The 24,794-nt window shown below is 34.8% G+C and overlaps 2 protein-coding genes across 3 annotated transcripts; one reads left to right on the top strand and one right to left on the bottom strand.

Annotated features, from left to right (window-relative positions):
* Positions 1-972: 972 nt before the first annotated feature.
* LOC147397009 (dual specificity protein phosphatase-like protein) lies at positions 973-8,242 on the top strand. The gene is made up of 7 exons (XM_086452381.1): positions 973-1,119; positions 1,250-1,693; positions 5,002-5,054; positions 5,205-5,269; positions 5,389-5,467; positions 6,734-7,042; positions 7,745-8,242. The coding sequence occupies exons 2-7, from the start codon at positions 1,272-1,274 to the stop codon at positions 7,897-7,899; spliced, it is 1,083 nt and encodes a 360-aa protein (XP_086308507.1). The 5' UTR covers positions 973-1,119; positions 1,250-1,271; the 3' UTR covers positions 7,900-8,242.
* Positions 8,243-10,761: 2,519 nt separating this feature from the next.
* On the bottom strand, positions 10,762-21,647 carry LOC147397008 (rhomboid-like protein 20). Of its 2 annotated transcripts, none has more exons than XM_086452379.1 (8): positions 21,487-21,647; positions 21,274-21,374; positions 19,144-19,284; positions 17,507-17,573; positions 14,148-14,299; positions 13,920-14,021; positions 12,034-12,159; positions 10,762-11,356 (listed from the first exon to the last, which is right to left on the bottom strand). In XM_086452379.1, the coding sequence occupies exons 1-8, from the start codon at positions 21,509-21,511 to the stop codon at positions 11,177-11,179; spliced, it is 894 nt and encodes a 297-aa protein (XP_086308505.1). In that variant the 5' UTR covers positions 21,512-21,647; the 3' UTR covers positions 10,762-11,176. The 2 variants fall into 2 exon arrangements, with proteins under 2 accessions (XP_086308505.1, XP_086308506.1); XM_086452380.1 differs by having other exon boundaries at positions 12,040-12,159.
* Between the last annotated feature and the right edge of the window lie 3,147 nt (positions 21,648-24,794).

Below are 24,794 nucleotides of genomic sequence, written 5' to 3'. Positions count from 1 at the left end.
TGCTATTGCCACACCAATTTTTATTGATTTATATAGGAATTTGGTGTGGCAATAGTAACTCTCTGTTAAAAAAAAATTTTAAAATAAAAAAATTCATGAGAGTTAAGGGGTGGTGAGCTGTGGTCCAATGCAAGGTACCTATGGAGCCTATGGAGTATGAAAAGCTTTCGGTGCCTTTAACTGTTTTTGGCACAACAAACAAGTGGCATCATCGTAGAGGATGATTTTCATTAGAGATGGTTTGATTTAGACTACTTGTGTCCTATTGTAACTGCCTTTTGAAACGGACAAACGAATATTCGACTAATGTTCACACTGACACGTTCACACTGCACGACAAAAGCAGTGTGGCACGACAATTAACGCTTGGATAGCGATATTCTCTTTTTTTTTTATCTCGATTAATTCAATTTATCGTAAGATGTTGTTTCCATTTAATGAATCTATGAGACAAGTTTAAAGACAAACGTACACTGTTGATCTATTTTATATCATTCGTCTCGAAATCAAAACTTTGTATCAAAGATAAATTAAACTCGCGCCTACCTTTATTTATCGCGATATATTATACGATAATTCGAGAGTGGTTGAAAGATTACGAGTATATGCTGCATGTGAGGTTCATCATGTTTGATGCCCACTTACCCATGTACAATCCACGTTGCAAATAATCAGGATCCAAGAAAATGTTTTAGTGGGCCCACTAAGCTCAAAATAAATAATTCGAGATTTCTAACAATTAGAATGTGAAGAAGATTTATTTAAGTAGAGCTAATGTTCGCGAAGGAGTATCGACCATAGCTGCGCTACACTTGTCAATCTGCCACGTCATCAAGATCAGGTACGTCTAGAGTGTCATACACGTGGTGCAACTGAATTGGTGGATCATTGGGTCCTAGATTCTTTTCCAAAATGCCACGTTTATCTTTGACACGTGGAAGGATCCATTTTACAGTAAATTCCACACGCGTGTTATAGCTAGTAGCTATAGCAGTTACTTGCACGTGCGATGTACTATATATTAAGTTAAGATGAGCCACTGAAGAAGGTGAGCAAGACAAACAGAAACAGAAATACAGAGAAGAGAGCTTCGTTTTACCGCGAAAAATCAGTTTTCAGGTTAGATTTTCTCCCATTTTTAGAAATTATATTTTAATTCAGTTTAAGAAGAAGTTCAGTTTTCGAGTAATTTTCTAGAAAAACCAGTTCTAAGGTAGTTTTTTTTTTTTTTCCGTAAAAAAAACCCTAGGTCAGAGAAAACTGACCTAATCATGCCGTATCTGGTCCGCGATCGTCTCTTCATTGGCAACATCAGTGACGCAGCAGAGATTCTCCAAAACGGGAGCACAGAAATCACACATATTCTCTCTCTCCTGAGCTCTGCATCGATATCTTTCTTCTCTGAATGGCGTTCTGGTATTTCGATCCCAACGAAAGAAATACGAAAAGTTTTGTTTGAAGGATCTGAAGATGATGGTGGTGATAGTTCGAATAAGTCCGAATCGACAGAGAAGATATTGTGTTTGGTTGAATTTGCTGGAAAGGATTTGAAGCTGGTGAGAATGGCAGTTCCATTGAGGGATATGGAGAGTGAGAATTTATTGGATTATTTGGATGTTTGTTTGGATTTCATTGATGAGAGTAGAAAAGAGGGTTCGATTTTAGTTCATTGCTTCGCAGGTGTATCAAGAAGGTATGATTTTTATTTTTTATTTTTGGCTCCAATTTAATATGGTAAGGTTTTTCAATTTTACCCCTTTTAAGTGGTTATTGAATTCGAAAGCAAGATGTTTATTTTATTCACTTTTGTCACTTGTAAAATTCATCAAAATCTATCTGTCATAAAAAAAAATATGTTTGATAAATAAATGAATCATTCATTAAAAAAATAAAATAGAGATACGCTAAGAATAAACTGATCCGATCATGTTATTGTAATCATTTTATTTGTTGTATGGTTGAAATATTGTGAAATGGTCCCGGAAGTAGCCTATAATGATGATTAAGAATGGTAGAGTAGGATTATCAAATGGTAGTCCGTAGTCTTGGCCCTTTCTACAAGTGTACCATGTGTACATCATGGTTAGGTTGAAGGAAGTTTGGGTTTGTGGGCATTTTGAATAGATTCTGCAAACAAAATATTTAATATGTGATACATGACCTGCAAAAATACTTTGATGATTAAATGAGTGTAAAATCCGATAGGGTATAGGGGTGATACCTTTGCTTTCAACCAATCCCCCATTTATAGAACATGGAATACCCAGATGTATCATGAAATGCTAGGTCAATATCATGTTCATAGTAGCTGATACGTGATGGCATCTTACCAAGTCTACCCCCCTCACATATTTATGTGACAGAATGATGTAATCCTCTCAGTATGCATGCCTCGCTTAGGTTATCTACTTCAACAAACCAACCACTATATTACTTTAACTACTCTGTTAGCTATTAGGTCAACCATCTTATCAAAACGCATGCTTGGTTAGTTGTCCATGTGTATAGGTGGGAAAATGAAATCCAACCTTCGCTAGATTTTTGGATGAGGGTGGAAATCTGTTTTGCATGGAAAAAAAAATTAATCAAACACATGAAAAATGAACTTCACTAAATTATTTGGTTTGTGTGTTGCCAAACTCTAGCTTATCCACCTAAGGGGAAAAACTGAAAAAAATCAAATGAAATAGCTAAACCTTGTACTTATCATCTGATTGAGCCTCAAATAAGAAAATCTCCAACTCTGATTTGTTCACTTATACACCCAGGGGCGGAGCTAGGATTTTCTTGTAATGGGGGCAAATTATGGTTAGTTGTATAGTTGAAGAATTTGAAGATGAATGGTTTTAGGGAGATATTAAAAGGTTTTTGGTTAGAAGTTGAAGAAAAATGATATTTAGGTCATTTCCAATTAGTATATGAAAAGGCCCGGTCAAAGAGGCAATGTCATCAACAAAAAATTGAAGGGGGGGAGGGGAGAATTAGAGGGAGGTGCTGGTGTGGGGGCAAATGGGGAGAGAGGTGGGGGAGTGGGGACAACTAGAGCATGTAATTAGTTGAAAATATAGGGGTGTTTCAAAGTTCTGTGGGGGCAATTGCCCCCACCAGCTCCTTACTAGCTCCACCCCTGTACGCACCTTCGGACCTTCTAAAACTCCCCCCACATTATTACTATTGGACTAAAATATAGCTATACTAAATGTTATGCTCTCCATGGAGATATACACCACTTGTCTGGAGGATCAACCAACTAAAAACATCTTTCCAAGACGTTTGTTTTGAACACTAGTAGAGGGAAACAAACCAATGTGCTAATCATATTCACCTTGCAAGCTAGCACTTGAAGCCTTTGAGTTCGATGTGATTCTCGTGCCTATTTACAAAGGTAATTCATCCTCTTGTTAGAGGAAGATAAAACTCATACTTCTACTAGATGCAATTCTTGTTTGATATTGATTCTCAGACTTTTGGTACAAGTACAATTAAAATTTTATTGACGTTAGAGTTTATTACCTTGTCTTTAACATACAAGTTGTAAGTCCATGCATCAGTACAAGTTAGGGTTGATGTTGTTTACGAGATTGTTTATAAGATTAAGCAATGTTGTACCATGTTGTTGTCGTAAGGATGGATCCTGATTTGCGACCTTTGCATCTTTAGCAACAACTCCGACATCTATTGCGCCATCATTGTTCGAACTTCTGATCAGGGCTGAAAATCACGTTTTGATTAGGGGTGAAACTTAATCTGGTTCAAACTGAACCAAACCATGAGTTTTGGGCTGGTTTGGTCCGGTTTGCACTGATTCTCAGTTTGGTTATAGGTTAAAAATATGAAGAACTGGGTGATTCGGTTCAGTTCAGACATTGTAAAAAATCGAACCAAACCGAGAACTGAACCTACTTGAAATAATTTTTAAATAATCTTATAGTACTCCTACGAACTTTCTTGATGGAGTTTGGTAACTTTTGCAAGGAGTAAATTCTTATGGCATCTCACACCTTTTGTTGGTGTTTCTACTTTATATCCCTTTTTGGCATTTCTGTCTTAAAAGGGACATAAACACTAAAATCATTGTGTTGCTAGCCTTGGATATTTCCATGCTATCTCTTGTTTTGACTTTGACTAACCATGGCTATTGTTTTTTTTTTCTTCTGTTGAGGGAATTGGCTAATTCAAGTTCACGAACACTTATGAGCAATATGGATATTGGGGGTGGGGGAGGGTGTCAGGGTGTATTTATTCAAAATACCCTTCACAAACTTAAATTACTAAATAAAAAATTGAACAAAATCCAAATTTTACCTTAATTCATCAACAAAAAAGGGCATTGACTTTCGGTCAAGGGAGGTAAACCTAATATTGATAGTTTCGTAGGGGGTATTACTAGAATTCCCTTTTTTTATTGGATGGCTTTACCTAATTTATTTGTAGGTATGGTCTGTTTCAGTTGAACAAAAGGAGCAAAGCTTATTCATATGTAAATTATATTCTCACTTCGTCTTGATTAATTTTATATGGATTGACATGGCCCACATCAATTTGAGTTCATGACTTCTTTTTATCAGGACCTCATCAACGTAAAGGCTATCATCCTCACAAAAGATCAGTCAAATTTGAAACAAAATGGATTGAAAGTTATGATGAAATGGGTGTCTTAGAATATTTTAAATTGTAATCCATTTTGACAGGATTGGAATAAAATGGGAATAGGAGTATCGTGGAACATCTTCTTCGGGCTTATGTCGAAGATGATGATCTTTAAAAATCATCCTCAACTTATCTTTATGTGCAAGTGTGGCCACCATAGACGAATGTAGAAAATGTTTATAGAATGTTGAAAGTGTAAAAATATGGAGAGAAAGTACAACTGAATTTGTGTTGATGTGGTGTTGAAAGTTAATGTTGTGGAACTTACCATAATGTGCCTTCATGCTGTATGCTTTTTCAGTTCCTACTTCATAAATACCATGGTTTACTCCCTTCTTGTGTTTGTTGCAGTGCGGCTATCATTACTGCATATCTTATGAGAACTGAAAAACTGTCGCAAGAAGGTTCAGACAAATCCCTTTTGTATACTTTGGTGCATGCTTTTGTTTGTTTTTTTAATTTTCTCTTAGTGATGAGATTCAAGATATTAATCATCTTTCATCTGGTTTCATCATTTATCTTTTTCCTGTCTTTTTTCCTACATGTTCCTGCAGATGCGCTTGAATCTTTAAAGCAAAGTTGTGAGTTTGTTTGCCCCAATGATGGTTTTCTAGAGCAGGTGATGTAATGGAATGCTGTATTAACTTATTTACTAGGCAGCATTCAAAAGTGATTCTATGATTTACTTTACAGCACCTCATGCCTGAGTTTGTTTTGTATTATTCTTTTCCGATGCAGTTACAAATGTTTGAAGATATGGGTTTCAAAATTGATCCTGCAAGCTCCATATATAAGCGATTTCGCCTAAAAGTATTGGGTGGGCTCTCTCTCTCTCTCTACCTAAAAGTTCCTTTGCAATTCTCTCTCTCTCTCCCTCTTACTTCAAAGTTCCTTTGCAATGCGTCAATCAATTGAGTTGTGTCCAAGCCCTTTTTGTTGGGTAAACTGGACATTTATTACCATTGACTAGAAGGTGGCTTGTGCAAACACACATGTATCCAAGGGGCTCATCTGTAATTTAAAACATTGATTAAATGGTTTTTTAATATTACATATTATAAAATAGATATTTTTGTAATTTTGAAACCTAACCAACGTGCTTCTAAGGATGTGCGCTGCAGTTTTCTTGTTTTTTTATAACCAAAATGACCTTAATTATATTAAGCTTAAATATAAAGGTGGGGGCATTTGTGGGATCCAAAATTTGGTGTCCAACCATTTTTACTGTCTTCTCTCATTATAATAGTAAAGATGTGCTGTTATTTTACACACACATTTTAGTTTTTGAGGTCTCTCTTATTTAACTGATATCATAAGTATAATACTGTTCTATCTTTAACCTTCCTTGCGCCCATTTCAGACGCCCAAATTTACCATCTATAAAGTTCCTCTACATGCTCACCCTTTCCATCCTATATCTCCAAACATGTTCTATCTTTTTTATCTTTTATCTTCTTCTTTTTTTCTGCTTCTGGTAACTAAGATATGAACATGCATCTTTAAGGGGCTAGTCAATCAGCTCCCATCTCTTCACAAAGTCCATATCCCTCATACTTCTAGTAACTCTACTACCCCTTCTTTTTAAATTGACAAATCTAACAATGTTAAAAAGTTTACCCCAATGCATCAGGGAAGGACCCGCATCCATGGTCCAGGCTTTCCAATCCCAGCGCATTCCATGTAATAGTTTTAGGATCTCCATCAAGAAACATCATAGACTAGATCAACCTTACCATCTAAATTATTGTATCGTTGTGGAGTGAGAGAAAAGGATGGTTAACTGCACAAGAAACATTTATACGTTGTACAGTTATGGATCTTTTCTGGGGTGATTTTCTCCTAGAATGTTTCCTGGATCCATTGAATGGTAGGTCACAAAATGCCTTGTGTGTGCACTCTTGTATGACTCCGACAGGATATGCAGTTATTCTCTCTCTCTACTGGTATGCTATTTAGTAAAGCATGTTAATATTTTTTATTTTACTTTTACATTATTAAATCTCTAGTTATCCTTGAAATTCTTCCAAGGATAAAATCCTTGCTTTGAGAGGTTCCATATAAGACAGATTCCCCATGATTGCAGGTGATTCATATAACAGAGGGGACTGCATAGACAGTTCCAAATTTGGGGTTGATCCTGGTTTGCCCACAGAAGCTGTCTCTTCCCCTAGTGCAACAGCTCCAAATGGAGGAGCTAAACCAACTCCTGCCTACCGCTGCAAAAAGTGCAGGAGAGTTGTTGCGTTGCAAGATAATGTTGTGGAACACACACCTGGGGAAGGCGAGACATCCTTTGATAGGAAAAAGTGGAAAAGTGGCCACCGTTTTAACAGGTCTGATGAAGATGAGTGCTCTTCTATCTTTGTTGAGCCCCTTCGGTGGATGACTACAGGTACAAACAATAAAAACAGTCCATTTTTTTTTTGGTATAAAAAATCCCTCTCTCTGAATTTGTGTGGTTGCATGTATAAGAACTGAAAATTCTACTTGAGGTCCTTTCATATCTTGATTTTATTTATTTCATTATTCTACTGTTCCTTCTGAAAGAGGAGAGATACGAATCGTCAACCTTTGATTTTCTTGTGGAACATACATGTCAATATGATTGGGTCATGCCTTTTGCTCCACTTCCAGTTCTATAGTAATGGGAGTGGTACAGATGGTGCCCAACAACAGTAGTCAGGTTCTCTGAACCCTCCATTCGGTAGGCTTGACACACGTGATCTCCTAGACTAAAAATCAGTTCAATTGAATGACTTTCTCTTGTTTTTGGTTGGTAAGCAGGACTAGAGCCCACAACCTCAAAGTTGCTTTGCACTGTGTCGAACCAACTGGGCTATGGGTCTAAAGCCCATTTGAATGAACTTCTCATTATGATTTGTCTACCCACTCTAGAAAGATTTCCCATGCAGCCTAGAAGTCTTGTCTATAATTTGGATATCCTTGATTTATGATCTTCCCATCATTCTTAAGCCTATGTGATCTCCTGGATTGGTCCCAATTAGTGGAATGATGACTCCGTCTAATCTTTTGTAAGAGCATTAACCTGTAGGATTTGTGCATTATTGATAATCTTTCCCCCCTTTTCAATCAGTTGAAGGAGGAGCACTGCAAGGGAAGCTGGATTGTGCTCATTGTGATGCTCGCTTGGGTAACTTCAACTGGGCAGGTATCCAGTGCAGCTGTGGGAGCTGGATCACTCCAGCCTTTCAGCTTCATAAAAGCCGAGTTGACATCAGCACCGTATAGTATTGGTGAGAAGCAAAACCAGATGCATTTAACTCATACATCAATTGGATGATGCTCTCTTTCTTGCATTGAGGTCGAAGGTACAATCCTAGCGTATATCCCAAAACATGAAAAAAGAATGTGTACATAAGGAACAATTCTGGAATTCTTCTATAATTACGAGCTCTGGTGCAGCAAACTCAGAGTTGTTACTCTAGCTTCTGTATCACCAGGCTTCCTGTAAAATGATATAACTTTGAGGAGCTGTGTCTAGACCTATTGGTTGATGTATTTCAATCTCGTGGTCTTGTTATACATTTTTGATATGGTTTTACTATTTTAATATCTGCACTAGTTTGATTAATTACATGCTTTGGTGATACACTTCATATAAACCTGCACGTAAATTTTGGCATGGAGAATATATTTGTATAAAACATATTTTCAGAAGTCCAAACTATGTGTGTGTTCTATCTTTTTCTTGTTTTCTGGTAAGTTTACGTAGTGCATGGTGGGAGATGAAATGGAGTGAATCAGACCTGAGATCAGAGCCAATTCATAACCATTTTTTATTGGGTCAGATCTTTGATCTTGGATCTATTTTGGGTCATATAGAGAACAACTAAATATGGTTTAACTTGCTTTCAAATCTAACAAAGGATGAGTTGCATCCTTAATTGTACATAGTATCCCGAGTTAAAATTGAATGTTATCCTGAGATAAATGAAGCCAAATTTTCTTGTTGGTTGGGTCAAGGCCAGGCTTCAGGATACGGATCAGATGGGATTGTGTAACATGGATCTGATTCGGCATACATAAATTTGGATCTTGGTCCGGACCACTTGGGTCTGTCCCAAATGCAGAAGGGTATTTTAATATAGAAGGCAAATAAATTGATTTGCAATTTATTCTTGGGGGGTGTGGAATATTCTTCCCTCAGCTATTGCTTGGGGGGTGTGGAATGAAAGAAATAACAGGGTGTTCAATAACAAAATGAGAAGCTCTCACGGTAGATTCTTGGAGATTTTAGGCTTATTGTTTTTGTGGTCTAAACAGAATATAGATTTTACGGGAGTTACTTTCGATGACTTTCTTTTTAGATGGAACGCTTTATGTAATCATTGACTTCTTAGCTTTTTTTCTTTTGTAGTTCTTTGCGAGGCCTCCTCGGCCTCCTTGTATCTTTCCCCTTCATTAATTTATTATACTTATAAAAAAAAATAAATTGATTTGCAATCTTGATTGTTTTGAACTGCCTATGCATTAAGATTTGTTAGACTGCAGCTTAAACAGACTTGATTATAGGTTTTTGTTTATTTTCCTTTTCCTATTGTGATGCTAAAAACTGGTTAATATAACTGTTTGGGAACTAAAAAAAAATATTAAAAAAATTCAGGCCAGCGATGGGGGTAGTCCAGGTCCTGTATATGCGTAGTTTGCAAGTGCAGGCACATGTTTGGTCAGGAGAAAATTTGCGACTATCATTGATTGAAACAGTCCAATATAATCCCAAACATTCCGAGACAATTTGAAATATTTTCAAATCATTCAATGTTTAGGTTTGGTCTCTCAGCCAAAACAGGGATGTTTCTTAAATACTCTTGAGGTAACATGATATATTGAACCATGGAGGGGTGGGGGTGGGTGGGTGTGTGTGTGTGCCTATGTTTTCTTTTGTCAGTCTGCGCAATTATATAAGATTGTTCAATAGTGTGAATGGTGGAAATTATCCGCCTATAAGAATTTGGAGAAGTGAAGAGGGACTAGTTTTTGGGGGAAAAAACAAACTTTAGCACTAGTTTTTGTAAGTTTCACAAAGGTGATGATTCTACAAAGATTTGCCCAACTTTTTTTTTGTCAATTTGTTTTTCTTTGTGGTGGTTTACTTTCATGGGTTTTTTTTTTCTCTGCTTATTTTTTTGCTGTGAAAGTCTGGATTTAAATGTAAGATTTTAAGATCTCTTCTGCAAATTATTTGTCTTTTGTCCTATTTTTATGGGTTTAGGTGGAAATGGAATCAATTCAATGGCCTCGGTGTTGGTATCTTATGATTTTTCTTAACTTTTACTGGTGTTCCATTTTTCAGTTTAAAAGACTAGGCTGGAATTAGAGTACTGGGGGAAAAAAAACAACCTAATTGATTGAGTGGTGATACGTCAAAAGACTAGCCTTGAAATGGAGTAGCCCCTTGAAATATGACATTTTCAAATAGGTCCCTGAGATCGGTCTCATTGTAGTATATTATACATTTATACCCGTGTAAACTTACATCCAGAAGTGGCCCCAAACTTCCAAATGCATCGCCCTTGTTCCTTTTCTTGCTTAAGTCTTTAATAAATCTCTGAATAAAGTTACTTGTATTTTAGCATTTTTGATTTGGACCTCTGAAAAGATCCGCTTAAGAGCCTGAAGTTTGAATGAAAGCCCATTAATATTAGAAAACCAAATTGGATTTCTTATTTGAGGTCAGCTTCAACATTGAAAAATCCAATCTAGAATTCCTCTAAAAGATTCCAAGGATCACAAATTCTAATTGCCCCCAAAACACATTTCATAGGCTGAGAAAAAAATTTCAGATTAAAAAAAAAATAGTGAAGTAGGGGAACAGGCCAAGGCAGCAGGCAAACAGTTCCCCTTTCAGCCGTGTGGAGCAACCCCATTGCAGGGTATCTTGCGCAGCGGCCTCGCAGGTGAGATCATACTTTCTTCATCCATCTTACCATTATGGGTCCCTCATAGCAGATTTGCCTGATTACATAGATGGGATCCATTGAATGGTGGATTTAACCCCGCAATTGGTGCCAAAAACTGTTCCAAACTTCACTAATTTCAATACAAGAAAGTCAGTTTCTAGAAATTAAATTTGTAGCAATGGACCATGAGTAGTTCCAATAATGTTAAATCACCACTATCACAAATGCCAGAACACAGCTCCACAAACAGCTTTTATGTATGAAGCTGCAACTATACAAAACTAAGTCTTTTTTTTTTCTTTTTTTGACAAGTCAAACTAAGTCTCTTTCACATGGAGACGAGCAAGTTTAATACACTAAAAGCAATTGTACAGACTCATCCTACTTTCAAGAGTTTCATTAGTGAATATCATATAAGAATCTCGAATCTGATAATAAAAGAGACTATAAACAGAAAATGGTACCATGAGCTCATTCATGGATTCCCGAGAGCAGATCAATCTGGGTTTTACTTCATGGTTACCCTGTAAAGTGGATTGAGTCTTTCTAGAAATTTCAGACAAACCCATTTTGTCTTTTTCTAGCAAAATTGCATGGGATTCAAATTAGTGGGACTGTGCTTCAAGGAGGATGTTTGTTGCCACGTTGAGGTCGTTTCTGGCCTGCACAAGTGCCTGCCTTGCTGAGTTTCTGTCAAAGCCCATTGACACCAGTGTAGCAATGGAGTCCTCGGGTGGCTCTATAGTAGGAGCCAGAAGTGTAGTTGAAGGATAATTCCCCTGAACCTGGGTAAGGAAATAAGTTGGTGCATTGGAGGCATGAAGAGATGTAGGTAAGCAGGCATAGAAAGCATGACTAAACGGGGTTAAGAGATACTAAAACCATGGCATATTATATATGTTATTAGAAATCCTAAATATGTAATTAAGTATCTTAATAAGGAGTTAAGGGAGTAGTTAAAATCGAAGACACAAAAAATCGATTCAATACAATTTAGGTCTCATGTTTAGAAATGGTTAGGAGTTATGGGTTAAACATGATATTTGGACAGTGCTTCAACAACTATAATAAACATTTAAAGAATCTAAGCATTAAGAAATTCATCATAGCATTGCATTTTCAATATTTCGATTATATAAGCAAATAAAAAGTTCTTAGGAGCTTAGAAAATAATGTACATATCAGGATAAAGTCAAATAGTATGCTAAAACATAGTTTGAAACCTTGGAAACGACTAAAAGCTTGATATAGAGATTAGCTTAAAACAAGGGAAGGGTGAGTCTACATTTTAAACAGAACATAATAAGTAGTTCCAATGTTCAAATTGAATGAAATGTCCACATGCTTTGGACATTACATGACCAAATGCTATAACTAGCTATGCAAAAATTTATAGCAAACGTCAATAATTTTTCAAGATTTGACAAGAAAAATATGAACAATAAATTGTTATGATACTTGCCTCAACTTCACGACCTCTGTAAGAAGGTACATTTCCTATAATATTCCCACTTGACGCTGCAGGTGATGAACCTCCCGTAGAGGGCCAAGACAGCCGTGAGAAAAAGGAGGCGATAAACTCTGGGAACTGTAAATTTTGTATGCACAATCACACTGTCAAGATTTGCCATACTTTAGATCTAGCAAATTGTGAAGTATGCATCAATAGTTGTAACAGGGAGTTTTGAGCACTTAGTCTACACAAAAATTAACTTACCAGCACATGAGCACTTTGGGACTCAAGCTTAAAAATTTTCAATAGTTACTTCTAGTATTTACCTCATTTCAGTTAATATACATAATATATTGATATCAATATCCGCAACACTAAATTCAACACAATGAAAACAAAAAACACATACATATAATAGATGATGCTAATAACTGCAATATGTGGGGTGTTACAAGATATAGAAAGATAAGCTCAAGCTAACCAGTTGATTTGGGATTTTTCTTGGAAAGTATCAAGAAGGATTTGGAAGGTGATAATATTGTATTCTATGAAAGAAAAGGTTATTCAAAGACTACCTGTGGGATAGGGATAGGGATAGATGAAGAGGAAAAAGCACAAAGATTTAACCTAGTAATTTGATTAAAAAAATCAATCTGATTTATTTCATACCTTTTGCTCGATGAGGAAATGAGTCATATTATAACCTACTTTATTATATATAATATGAAAACGTTGAAAAGAATAGAGCGATAGAGAGAACTAATGCAAATGAGATAGAAAATAGCAAAAAAAAAGGGGGGCTGCCAATTTCGTATCTTTATTAAAAAGTTTGTCATCTCTGAAGTCTTGCCATGTTGAGGTTTTTTTTTAAACTAATGACTGGGTTATCTTTTTTCTTTTCTTTTAATGCCAGGCACGTAACAAATGCTAGACAGTCAAAGAATACAAAGTGCCATAATGTGAATGTTGGCCAACCAAATAAAAAGCAAGAAAGTGGTGACCTGATGAGGTTGGAGATTAGATCTGATGTTTCTCATATCTTAATTTGAAGTTTCGTCTAGTCTTGGAATATTTCAACCAAGATATATTGGTTTGTCACACAAGACAATGGGGTTTATCTCAGTTTGCTCACACCATTGTTTATTTGTCTCTTACCATTCGAATGAAACATGCCAATCAAAATGAAAATCACAGTTGAGATGTCTTGATTTTTCAACTAATCAAGACGAACCTACCATGATCCATGTAGAAGTCAACACAAGAATGCATCATGCCAAAAGCGAGTCAATGACTTATATTTTATTTAATGAATTGGTGCATTTTTTTTATTTGAGAATTACTGGTCATTTTTCCAAATTTTATAAACCACTATAAAAGAATGTAATCCTCCAAACCAAATATCCATAACCATTTTCCCTGTGATACATGATTCATAACCTTCAATCTCCTTATCCCAAGCAAGGATGAAGATTGCAGGAGCATTCATATGGTACCCTGAGAAGCTTTTGAGAGCCGCTCATTGATGGTGATCGGTAGTTTAGGATACGAAAGAGGAATAACTCCAATGGTCCTGTGAAATATGTGGCTTCTTGATTCCTTTTTCATGCATAATTGTTTATGACAAATAAGGGTTTTGTTAACATGTGCTCTAAGGGCACACATTAAGGTGCATTAAATACACCTTGGAAACGTATTTTCCTACCAAAAATGCCCTCAAAAAAATTATTACCAAAAATACCCTCAAATGCTTATTTCCAAGGTGTATTTAATGCACCTAAATGTGTTCCCTTAGACACATGTTAACAAAACCCAACAAATCAAGATTACAAATTTGTGATGTTAACTTGTTGAAATGCACATTGAGAAGGGGAAAAAGAAAAGAACAAGAAAGAAACCTTCATCCTACGGATGCCAAATACATTCAGGCGATACAGGGAACCAGCGAGAACACCACATATGCCTGGTAAGATAGATCTTTTCCAGGACGATAAAAGAAGCTGCAAGATAGAAAGGTTACATCAACAGATAAATAAGAATGAAATAATTTAGCTTTCAGCTCGAAGTCACCTATTAAAATGAAAAAGAAGAAGAATCACAAAGTAGTTCTAGAGTTTAGAAGTTACCTGAAGACCCGCTAAATATATAAATGACTTGTCAGAGAAGCGAATGCCAAATATACGAAACCTTGTTGAAACCGGAATGTCAAAGTAGAATGGTACAAAAGACGAAAATATAAGTCCATAGGGTCCAGATGCTAGCATATTCAAGGTGGGAACTGCAGAAACAAAAGGAATCTTGATCAACATTGGTTACCAGAAAAAAATGGGAATGGTGCCAGTTTCCATCAAGATCATCATTACAGCATGAAAAACTTTAAGAATCTGTAGTGATGCAAATCATACTATGCCAAGTTTTGCTGCTTTTAAAGTTGTAGATGGTGACGTTAATGTTAAAAGCAATTAATAGCCTTTCATGAAATTAAATACAATCTACAGAAAATTGGTGATGCAAGTTCTAAATCCATTTTGAAATTATATCCTGCTTATTAAACTCACAGCTTAGATCATTGGCTTATTAAACTCACAGCTTAGATCATTGGCCCTTGAAAATCTACCAGTCAGCCCACCTTCACACCACCAAAGAGCATCAACTATAGACCTTGGACCCCATACTGATCTTACAAACCACCAATTTTTTCCCTTAACAAATGGAAGACACAGGGGTCACTCAACAATGGTTGAGTGGAGAAACAGAATTTTCTCCAATTATTTGTCTATATCAAGTATCAACCACCTCTACGTCTCAAAGCAGTTGGCTAGCTCTCCCATCCAAACTGTAGTCTAGAAAGGTCCTTTAATGCCCATGGTATGCTTGAATCTTCATACTAATAAGCAACCCAAAATAAGCCCTCCTACGATAATTTAAATGCCAATCCCCCATCCAAACTTCTTATAAAATCTAATCACAAGCTGATCACATCAAAATTCCGCGTAGGCACCTATTAGAAATTCCTTCTTGCCCTTCAGAGAGAAAATAGTGAAGACTGTAAAAGATAAATATTCAATCCTGGATGAATATATACTTTTAATAATATACATATAGAAATAAACTTTATATCCTTGTCTCAATATTAATCCAGGATTGAAGAAATGGCTGAAACAAAAGCTTTAAAGTGAGGGTCAATGTAATATGAGAAGAGAGAAAATGGCAAATGGGATGGTTAGTACATGATCTCTTTCCTAAGAGCAATTGGTAAATCAAGATCCGAGGAAGAAGAAGCAATGTAATGTACCAATGAAGCCCTTCCTCCGGCGCTTAATCTATCACTATCTTATCCAAAAAAAAATGTACCAAAGCCAAAGAGAACATATATTCTCACATCTAATTTGGGGAGGAATATCAAATCAGGCATAGTATCAAAATATTCCCAATAATGGGAATCTGAAGTATCCAAATCATAAAGTATAATGGAAATGCCCTAGGATCACTAAAAATGGTCCATACTACGAAAAATCTTCTTAACATAAACCTAACAATAATCCATTATAGAAGAATTTCTTAGATTAAATTATCTTCAATTATTCCTACTCGCTCAACGGTAGCTTTCTATCGTTGGAAAGTGGTGCAGTTGAAGAAATAATAAAGGTGAACCTCATGATCAGAAGCAGATCATATATGACCTTTTTTTTCTTTTTAAGAAAAGTGATGAGACCATACCTAACAAAATGTATTCTTTACTAACATTTTTCCTTCTTTTTCTTTATGATTCAAGCTTCTATATCCACAGGGTGGAGAAATTTCAAAGAGAAGTTTTATATGATGGTATGCATGCCACGAAAAAGTTATCATTTGATGGGAAAAAAATGCGGTTTGTTCTGAAAGGGATAAGGTGTCTGGGATTGAGACATTGAGATCGATGAATGATACTTTGTTAGGTAGGTGACTATGGAGATTTGGGGAGGAGACCAATAGCTTATGATGGAGAGTGACAGGTAGAAAATACAAGAGTAGGAATCCTGATTGGGGCCCACATGAGGCTCACTAAAGCAATGGAGCTAGTCTTTGGCAAGGTTGAACCAATGTTTTTTAAGAAGTTTCCAAATTCTTGGAGAAAATTGGATTGAGTTTCTTGGAATTCTCACTATAGAAGGAATTTGAGCGATTGAGAGATGGATCAATTTGCAACCTTCTTAGGCCTTCTTGAAGAAAACTCTATCTCATCACAAGAAGAACATATGTGTATTGAAAGGTACCTTCATTTTGCAATCTCTCTTATGCTCTTTAGGGTAATTTATCTCCGCCATTTCCAATCAAATTAGCTGAGTGTACTCAATCTCTTCTAATGTGGGGTACTTTTTGTGGACGGCTTCACTCCAAAAAACTCCTAACAATGGACCACTTGACAAACAGGGAAAACATCGTGCCCAATGCGAGTTTCTAGTTAATGCATTTTTTTCTCGTGTCAAGCTAGTTCGATAGCCGTAGTCCTCATTTAGTTTAAATTCCGGTTGTTCCTTCCCCTGCATGTATTGACTATTCTCCTCCCGAACTGCAGAACTGGCCAGTACACATCACAGCCGTCTCGTCAGAGTGTTATGTGAGGACCTTGGCCCCACTGGCTCCAGGATATGTTAGCTTACGCTTGCTTCTGGACTCAGCTCAGTGGGCACTTTCGGTCCTGGATCTCATGCAGTGGTTCGCTCCGGTGTCTAGGGAAATCGCTAGAGTTTTTTTGTATTTTCTTGCACATTTCTGTCCTCTTTATGATATAAAAAAATGGATCAGCCTTTCGAGAATTCTATCCTTAACCCTTCATTTAAATGTATGGGCAGAGAGGAATAATCAGAGTTTCTAAAGAAATGTACCAGTTGTTAAATGTCAATGTTTTATTTTTTTAACACCCTCCTCATTCCATTGAAATAAGATGATTCAGCGAACTCACTTCTTCTAGTTCGTTATTGAATAACGTTTCCTCTAGTTATCAATAAGGTTCTTCTCTTTTTTTGGAAGGTGTAATAAGGTTCTTCTCATTAGCTCTCTATGCATATCACCCTTTTGTATACCGGGGATTCCCGATTTCCTTCCTTTGCTCACTCATTTCATACAACATAATCATAATCTTTAATTATCCAAAAAATCTACCACTAAAATTCAGAAAAGGAACACAAATTTATTCTTAAGGCACCTATGGTGAACAGTGAACACAAGCATGACTATGAAGAATACAAAGAATCAGAAGACCATATTCATCATCTATCCCTTGTCCAAAATACTGGGATTGGCAACATGAACCCTATTCACTGAACAAGTTTGGATCTATGTTAAGGTTTTAACACTATTTTTACAACCAGAAGGGCCTTGTAGAAACAAAACGAAATAGAAGAGATTAATTGCCTTTTAAGTAGTGCCAAGGAGATTAAAGAAGCAAAGCCATAATAAATTACAAAGGCGTCGTTTGAAATTTAATTAAAAGAATGTATACCTTTAAGGAGTGCCAGAGTAAGGAACTCAAACAGTGATGAAACTATCACAGAGAATAAGATAAAGACCTGCACAACCAAAGAGTAGTCACAAAGTGTAGAAACTTAGGTCTCGCTTATAGATAGAAAGTAGCTTTGGGAGAAAGTAACTTTTAGAGAGTAGTTTTCTTTTGCTTTTTAAAATGTTAGGATTTTTACTTTTATAGGTAATTTTCTAAAATGAATCCAAACTTACTTTTTAAATTTTTAACTTTCAAAAGTAATTACTTTTTAAATTTTTAACTTTCAAAAGTAATTACTTTTTTATGTGTATCCAAACGGACACTTAGAAAGGACTAGAAAGCATACTCAATATAATAATAAACCATGAATTTAATTCAACATCAAGGATACTTTAATTTTTTTTCTTAACATAGAAAACATTAGAACAGAAGTGTTATGTTATCATCAAACTATGGTAAGCTGACCAATTAGAGGTGGTTTCATCAAGATAGTGAAAAACATGTGAAGTGGTATAAGTTAAGATACAAGCACCTGGAATTGCAAAATTCAATTATTGGTACAAGTACACTTCCCTCGTCTATCCATAATATTGTTGATCAGGGACTGGCATGTGGTACTCATTAGGTATGAACATGCACTTCTAATTTCCTATTATAAGATTATCCAATTGTTGCTCCCATTGTCTTTCTAGTACCCAATGCAAAAAAAAAAAAAAAAAAATGGTAAAATGAATGAAGATTATCCAATTGTTGCTCCCAATGGCTATCTAGCACCCAACAAAAAAAAAATTCTGGTAAACTGAACTATCTCACATTCTTTTTTCAGTAGCAAGGTTTTAAATTTCAATTGATATGAGATGTCTTGTCCAGACTCCAAAGGGTATTAAAATAACTTCATGTAAGCTTGTTTCAGGTATACTTTCCATGTAATGAGACATAGCATCAAACGACAGAGTCCGATATATTACAGTATATCAACCTATGCAGACCAGAGGTTTAAATACCTCCTTCATAGGGGAAGTTTGACAATGGCCACAAATTTATTCTTGCAGATCCCATTCAGGACAAGATTATGCATCGTTTGGCAACGCCTTAACTCACTATAAAGCCATTCATTGAATATTCTTGCTCCTAAAATGAGATGAGATTCTTGTGTAATACACCTAACCTTAGAATTACCTGGGCTGTGTAATTGTATTCCCGACAGAACTACCCTTTCTCGCCAGACTATCATAATCTATAACAGGTTTGCATCAATTTTCAGCTATAAAAGTGGCTCTTTATGTGTGGATTTTAAATGGAATTTGTAAATATCCATTCTTGGAGACCCTACTTGACATTGACAATCAAGATGGTCTGTCAAGCAAATATCCCCAGCAGGTATTAATTTCGCCCTTTTGTTATTCCATCCCTTCTTATTTCTTTTTTACATGAAGTTATCCATTTATTGAGTGAAAGATAAGGAAACAGAAGGCATTCAAAGCTATGGGATCATTGATAGATAAAGCAAAATGAAAATGTGATGGCAGTAGAAAAATAATAATTATTGATCAACAAAAGAAGTTAAAGCAAACAATCCTCCGAACTAATTTTTCAGTAGTCCTCAAAGGGAGAAGTATAGATTTGAGACTACTCACAGAATATTTATTGGACCCTATTTGTCTCTCAAATACTCTGAAGTAGTAGAGTAAATACAGTCCAAACATCAGTTCTGGCGTAGATGAAAAGGCGAACACAGACGCAATTAACCTCCAAATGTGAAGCTTTCTGAAGATATCCTGTCATTACGAAGAAAAAAATTTGTTTGAATCCTTCACTCTAAGTATACTATATAGAGAGTTGAAAACAGTGTTTAGGAGTCTATCATCAAAAAACAAACACCATATTTGACTCTAAAATTGCCAACATTAGCATAGTTTGTAGTACCTAGTCCTACAAGAATTATAAAAGGAATCAACTAAAATAATCAGAGCATACGATTGTAACCCATTCCAATTATCCTTAGGTACAAAACAAGATTTCCAATCCAATGCATTAAATTGTCATAACTTTTTTTTTTTTTTGATAAGTTAAAATTTATAAAGAAGAAAAAACGAGGTCGAGATGACCCCTAAATTACTATTGTCATGACTTTTTTAAAAATTATAGTATTTGAACAGGTAAATTTTTTGAATATACAACATAAACAAACAACTCCAGTTTTCATATTTACAATCCTTGCATTTTTACTGATAAAAGTGAGAATTTTATTAAAGAAAGCCCCCCCCCCCCCCCCAAAAAAAAAAAAAAAAAAAAAAAACCTAATACAACGGCAAGGGATTGTGTGAGAGAATCTCATAAACACTGTGTCAAACAAATACAAATTTTAGGTCCATCTTATCAGCTCCTTCTATCGAAAGATGAAGTCATAAATTGCTTTCCACTAAACTAGATGATGAAGATTATTTGTAAATAATCCATTTATCTTAAAAATCACCTAATCATAGACCATCCCTTGTTCAAAACTCAATTGTCAGGGAAAAATTTCCCGAATAAAAGCCAAATGGAAAAGGCAGTACAATAGGTCTCCCTTGTAAGGGAAAAATTTAGCACAACAATACATGAGCTTGTCCAAGATGCTCTTAGCTGTCACCCAACATATCCAAAACATCCAGAACAAAATTCACCCCTCCCCCCTACACACACCCACGAGGAGTAATGAAGAAGGAGATTGCCCTCAGTCTCCTTCACTCCTTTGCACATCAAGCACATGTGAGGTACCTTAGAGTGAATGAGGAAACATCATAAAAACTTGTTAGGGAAAGGATCATGAGTCAATTTGGCTAGATGCTTGTAGAACGATTTTCCTAGTAATTCCCATTTTAGCTTCAAATCCAAATTACCTCAAATGGAGCTTAAGTTTACAATGACTCAACACTAAATTGGTAATTCTCGTTGGGGAAACACCCTATTAATTCCTCCAAGCATAGAAGCAACAATTGCATGAAGAAAATTTTAGAATTATGATCAATGTTGAATTTTAGTGGTTGCCTAAAAGCTCCTATTTAGCAATTATCATCTCTTCATAGTTATTTCAGCCGCATAAAGTGTAAATGTAAGCATGGTTCAAAATTTTGTCTTAAGGCATTGCCTTGATTAGGGTAAAAACTAAGACAAACTTTGAGGACATAAGAAATAATCCAAGACATTCCGACCTTCATCTCAACGAATGGCATCTTATCTTGATAGACTTTATTGGTCCTTCTCTTTGTAGATCTTCTCGACCTTCATGTATTGGTATATTTTACTCATAAAATATATTGTGGAGAGTTACCAATAAAGCTAGTTGCATACTTGCATTTGTTTCATATACTCCTAAAAGGCAGAAACAAAGCTAAGACAAATCCAACAGCTCAACAAGAAATAAGGAAAAAAAAACCCCAAATTCAATAACGCAATAAGGGCACTATTCATTAAGAAAGGGGGGGAAAAAACTACAATGCACCTCAGTAGAGCTAAAAAATGATAAACAAAAGTGAAGAACTCAAATCTCTGATTCAATAAGTTTCCACGCAAAGAAACACAAACTAAGTCCCAATTACACATTCAAGAACTAAAATAATCGACGTTTAGAAGAAATTCACATAGTTCCAATCTCAATTAAATCGATCCCCAATTCCACATAATATCACACACAAACCCACTTCAAATTACATCTAATATACAATAATTCATCAACATCTACATGGAAGAAAAAAAAACAAAAATTTCGAAAAGAAAATTAGTACCTGATACGATAATCCAAGTGTCGAAGATCTGCCTTGAATCCCAACGAAGATGGTGAGGAGGGCAGAGGCAAGAACAAACGCTCTTGTGACGGGAGCATTCTCTGTCAAAAAAGTGGAATAATTCATCAAAAATTTGCCCCCAAAAAGAAAAACGAAGAAAAAAAATTAGAACTTTTTTTTTAATTTCCAGTTCTACTAGGAAGCAAAACGTACGGAAACCAGATGGACCGCCGTTCATCTTCGAGAGGTGAAGGACGGCCTCGTTCTAAAACTCAGCGAAAAAGAGTTTGTTCTTTACTTCGTTCCGGAAAGAAAGATAGAAACCATCTTCCCAGTCATCTACCACGTGCTTTTTTAAATCGTCCGAAACCGAGATGGCTCGGACTTGTTGACTTTGACTAAGCTACAATCGTCATTCACATGGACCAGGACTCTTGTTAGCCATTCGGGATACGATAAGTCAAAATTCGAGTTCTATTCGATTTGGGTAATTATAAAAGCACGCCACGAATTAATAAGGGCAACCCATATCATAGTCAAATTATTTTGTCTTACATAGGTTAAAAATTTTGGAATGAGTTGATTTTTTTGTGTGGATGATCTATTAATTTGTGGGGGGTGCTTTTATAATTAACCTTCGAAATATACATTTAGTAATTTGGCTAAATATTCGAAGAACGACAAAAATGCAATATGAGCGTGGTTTGACTATCGTCTTCATTACTTTAGAAAACTTTCAAAATTTTGTGTGTATACAAATTAAAATCTTCGTAGTACTCTCATATCCAAAATTTAGAAAACTCCCCCATCTTTTTAAGATTTACTTTTTATATTTTATTTTTCAAAATCACCATCAATGCCTTTCATCTTTGAACTCATCATTGGTAAATTTAGAATATATGATACTTTTATGCATGTATATCAAAAATTCAAGTCTTATTACAAACTAGAGATCACCCGTGCCTATGGCATTGGCATCCTCTTCCAGGTAAAGGGGGGTAAAAGCGAAAAAAATAAAATTGGAAAGGTATTATTATAATATAAAAAAAATTGAGATTGGGTAAAAATAAAAATATAATAAAGTGAATTACAGGGGTTCAAAAATTTATTAAATTTAGAAGAGGTGGATAATAAATAAATAAAGTGGGTACCAAAAAACTATAAATTGGTGGAAGGAGTATTATTTAAAAAAAAATAGATTAAAGGTGTAAGAGATGAAAAATAATAAAGTGGATTAAAAGGTTAAAAGAGATAATATAGTAAAGTTGGAGGAGATGGCATCCTCTATCAAGTTAAGAGGGTAAAAGTGAAAAAAAAAATAGAATTCAAGGGGTATTGAGATTAAAAGGGTAAAAGATGATAAATAATAAAGTGAATTAAAATGGTAGAAGATAAAATATAATAAAATTAGAAAATGTGATGAATAAATGAATGGGTCTTAGGAAACTATAGCTTGATGGAATATTTAACCCACAAAATTGTTATAAAAAATTTTAGATTAAAGGAAAAAAAAATATATATTTTTTTAAACATTAAAGTGGATTAAAGGAGTAAAAGAGAAAAATAGTAAAATAAAGGATTGAAGAATAAATAAAATAAAGTGAATCTCAAAAAACTATAACTTAATGGAAAGGGTATTAATAATAAAAAATTGAGATTGAATAAGTAAAAGATGAAAAACAATAAAGTGGATTAAATGGGTAAAAGAAAAAATATAATAAAGTTAAATGGGGCATCTTCTTTCGGTTAAAAAGGGTAAAAGTAGAAAAAATAATGGGAGGTGTAACCCACAAAACTATAAATGATTTATTTCTACAACTTCACATATCAAATCCTACCAACAATCTAACATATTTCATAGATATTTGGGATTATAATGTGTATGTGTTTCACAACCCAAAAGGATTTGAGGGAGGAGTCATTTCATTTTTTGATCTAGAAAATACTAAATAGGTTCAAGAGATGAGAGAATTAAGGATAGCTACCAAAAAGACTAATCTAATCCATAATGATGTACTAGACAATACAACATTTTTGTTACTTGACCAACATGGGACGTTTGTGTCACACACAACTGTTCCAACTCAATTGTGTTTTATTATATAGATAATAACACTTGGATACCATTACATATATTCCATTTTAATATTTATTCTAAAATAACACTATTTTTTTTTTTGTGATTAATTGTACTATTAACACAAATCTTCGTAATGCAACAAACATACTATCTAACTTAATTGACTTACTAAGGCTTGTGTTAAAAAAATTCGAGAGGATAGAAAAATTAATTGTTGACTGATAATCGTGAGATTTGACAACAAACAATCATATAATCATCCTAAACATGTAAATTTTTTCATTCATGCTTCTTTAAGAATACTACCGTAAGCCAGATCTCCACACGAAAAACAAGTGGAATTATGAGAGATTCTCCGTTCATTATGAAGGCACCAGTAAGAATGTAGTAATCATATAATCGAAATTAAAATGAGTCAAAATCACAAACTTTGATGGGATATAAGTTTTAGAATGGCTTGATTTTTTGTGAGGATGATCTCTATGATGAGGAAATCATCCTCACAAAAAAATCAGCCCATTCTGAAATTTCTAACCCTAATTTAAAAGTTGAAGAATCGTGGGCCATTAATTTTTTACTGTTAGTTTGTAACCACTTTTCATGGAGTAAGAAGTTTCGGAATGGGCTGATTTTTTGTGAGGTTGATCTACTCACCATAGAGATCTTCTTCACAAAAAATCAGCTCATTCCGAAACTTTTTAATCATATAAAACAAAACTTTATCTAGAACGTTGTCTACAATTTTGTGTACCGAACATTACCCATTATAAAAAGTTCAAGTTTCTATACAAACTCTATATTTGAGCTTAGAAATAGTTCATATATCCTAAGAGTTAGTTACTTCTAAAGAAGATGAGTTTTAATTTTTATGTATAGGGAATGGTGACGTCCAAGACTTTATGAGGATGTTAGTATTGTCCAACAATTTTTTTTTCCAATAACACCCCTCCTCGTTTTGTATTTTAATGAAAAAGACAAGAGTGTAGTGGTCTTTTACATAATAAATGTTTATTTACATAATAAATGTTTTAAGTATTTTAAATTAAATTTTTTTTTTTTTTAGTAAATGCTTTGATAATCAACGCCAACATAATAAATGCATTTATTAAAAACATAATAAATATTTTTATTGGATAAAAGACTAAAATGCTCTTATCTTTTTCACTAGAAGACAAAACGATAAGGTATATTATTGAAAAAAAAAGAGTTGGACAATGTTTATGTCCTCATGAGGTCTTAGATATTAGCATTCCACACACACATATATATATATATATGAGGGCGGATCATGGGACATATGTGAAAGTAATGACTTTTCAAAATATGGGTTAGAAGTTTTGAATTAAACTAGTTTTTTTTATGAAGACAGTCTCTATGATGAAAAAATCATCCTCACAAAAAATCAACTCAATCTAAAACTTGTAAGTCCATCAAAAGTGAA

This window comes from Akebia trifoliata, chromosome 8 (assembly GCF_017979445.1).
Source record: "Akebia trifoliata isolate Shusen 1 chromosome 8, ASM1797944v1, whole genome shotgun sequence".
Lineage (NCBI taxonomy): Eukaryota > Viridiplantae > Streptophyta > Magnoliopsida > Ranunculales > Lardizabalaceae > Akebia > Akebia trifoliata.
This window is presented reverse-complemented; position numbering and strand designations above follow the sequence as displayed.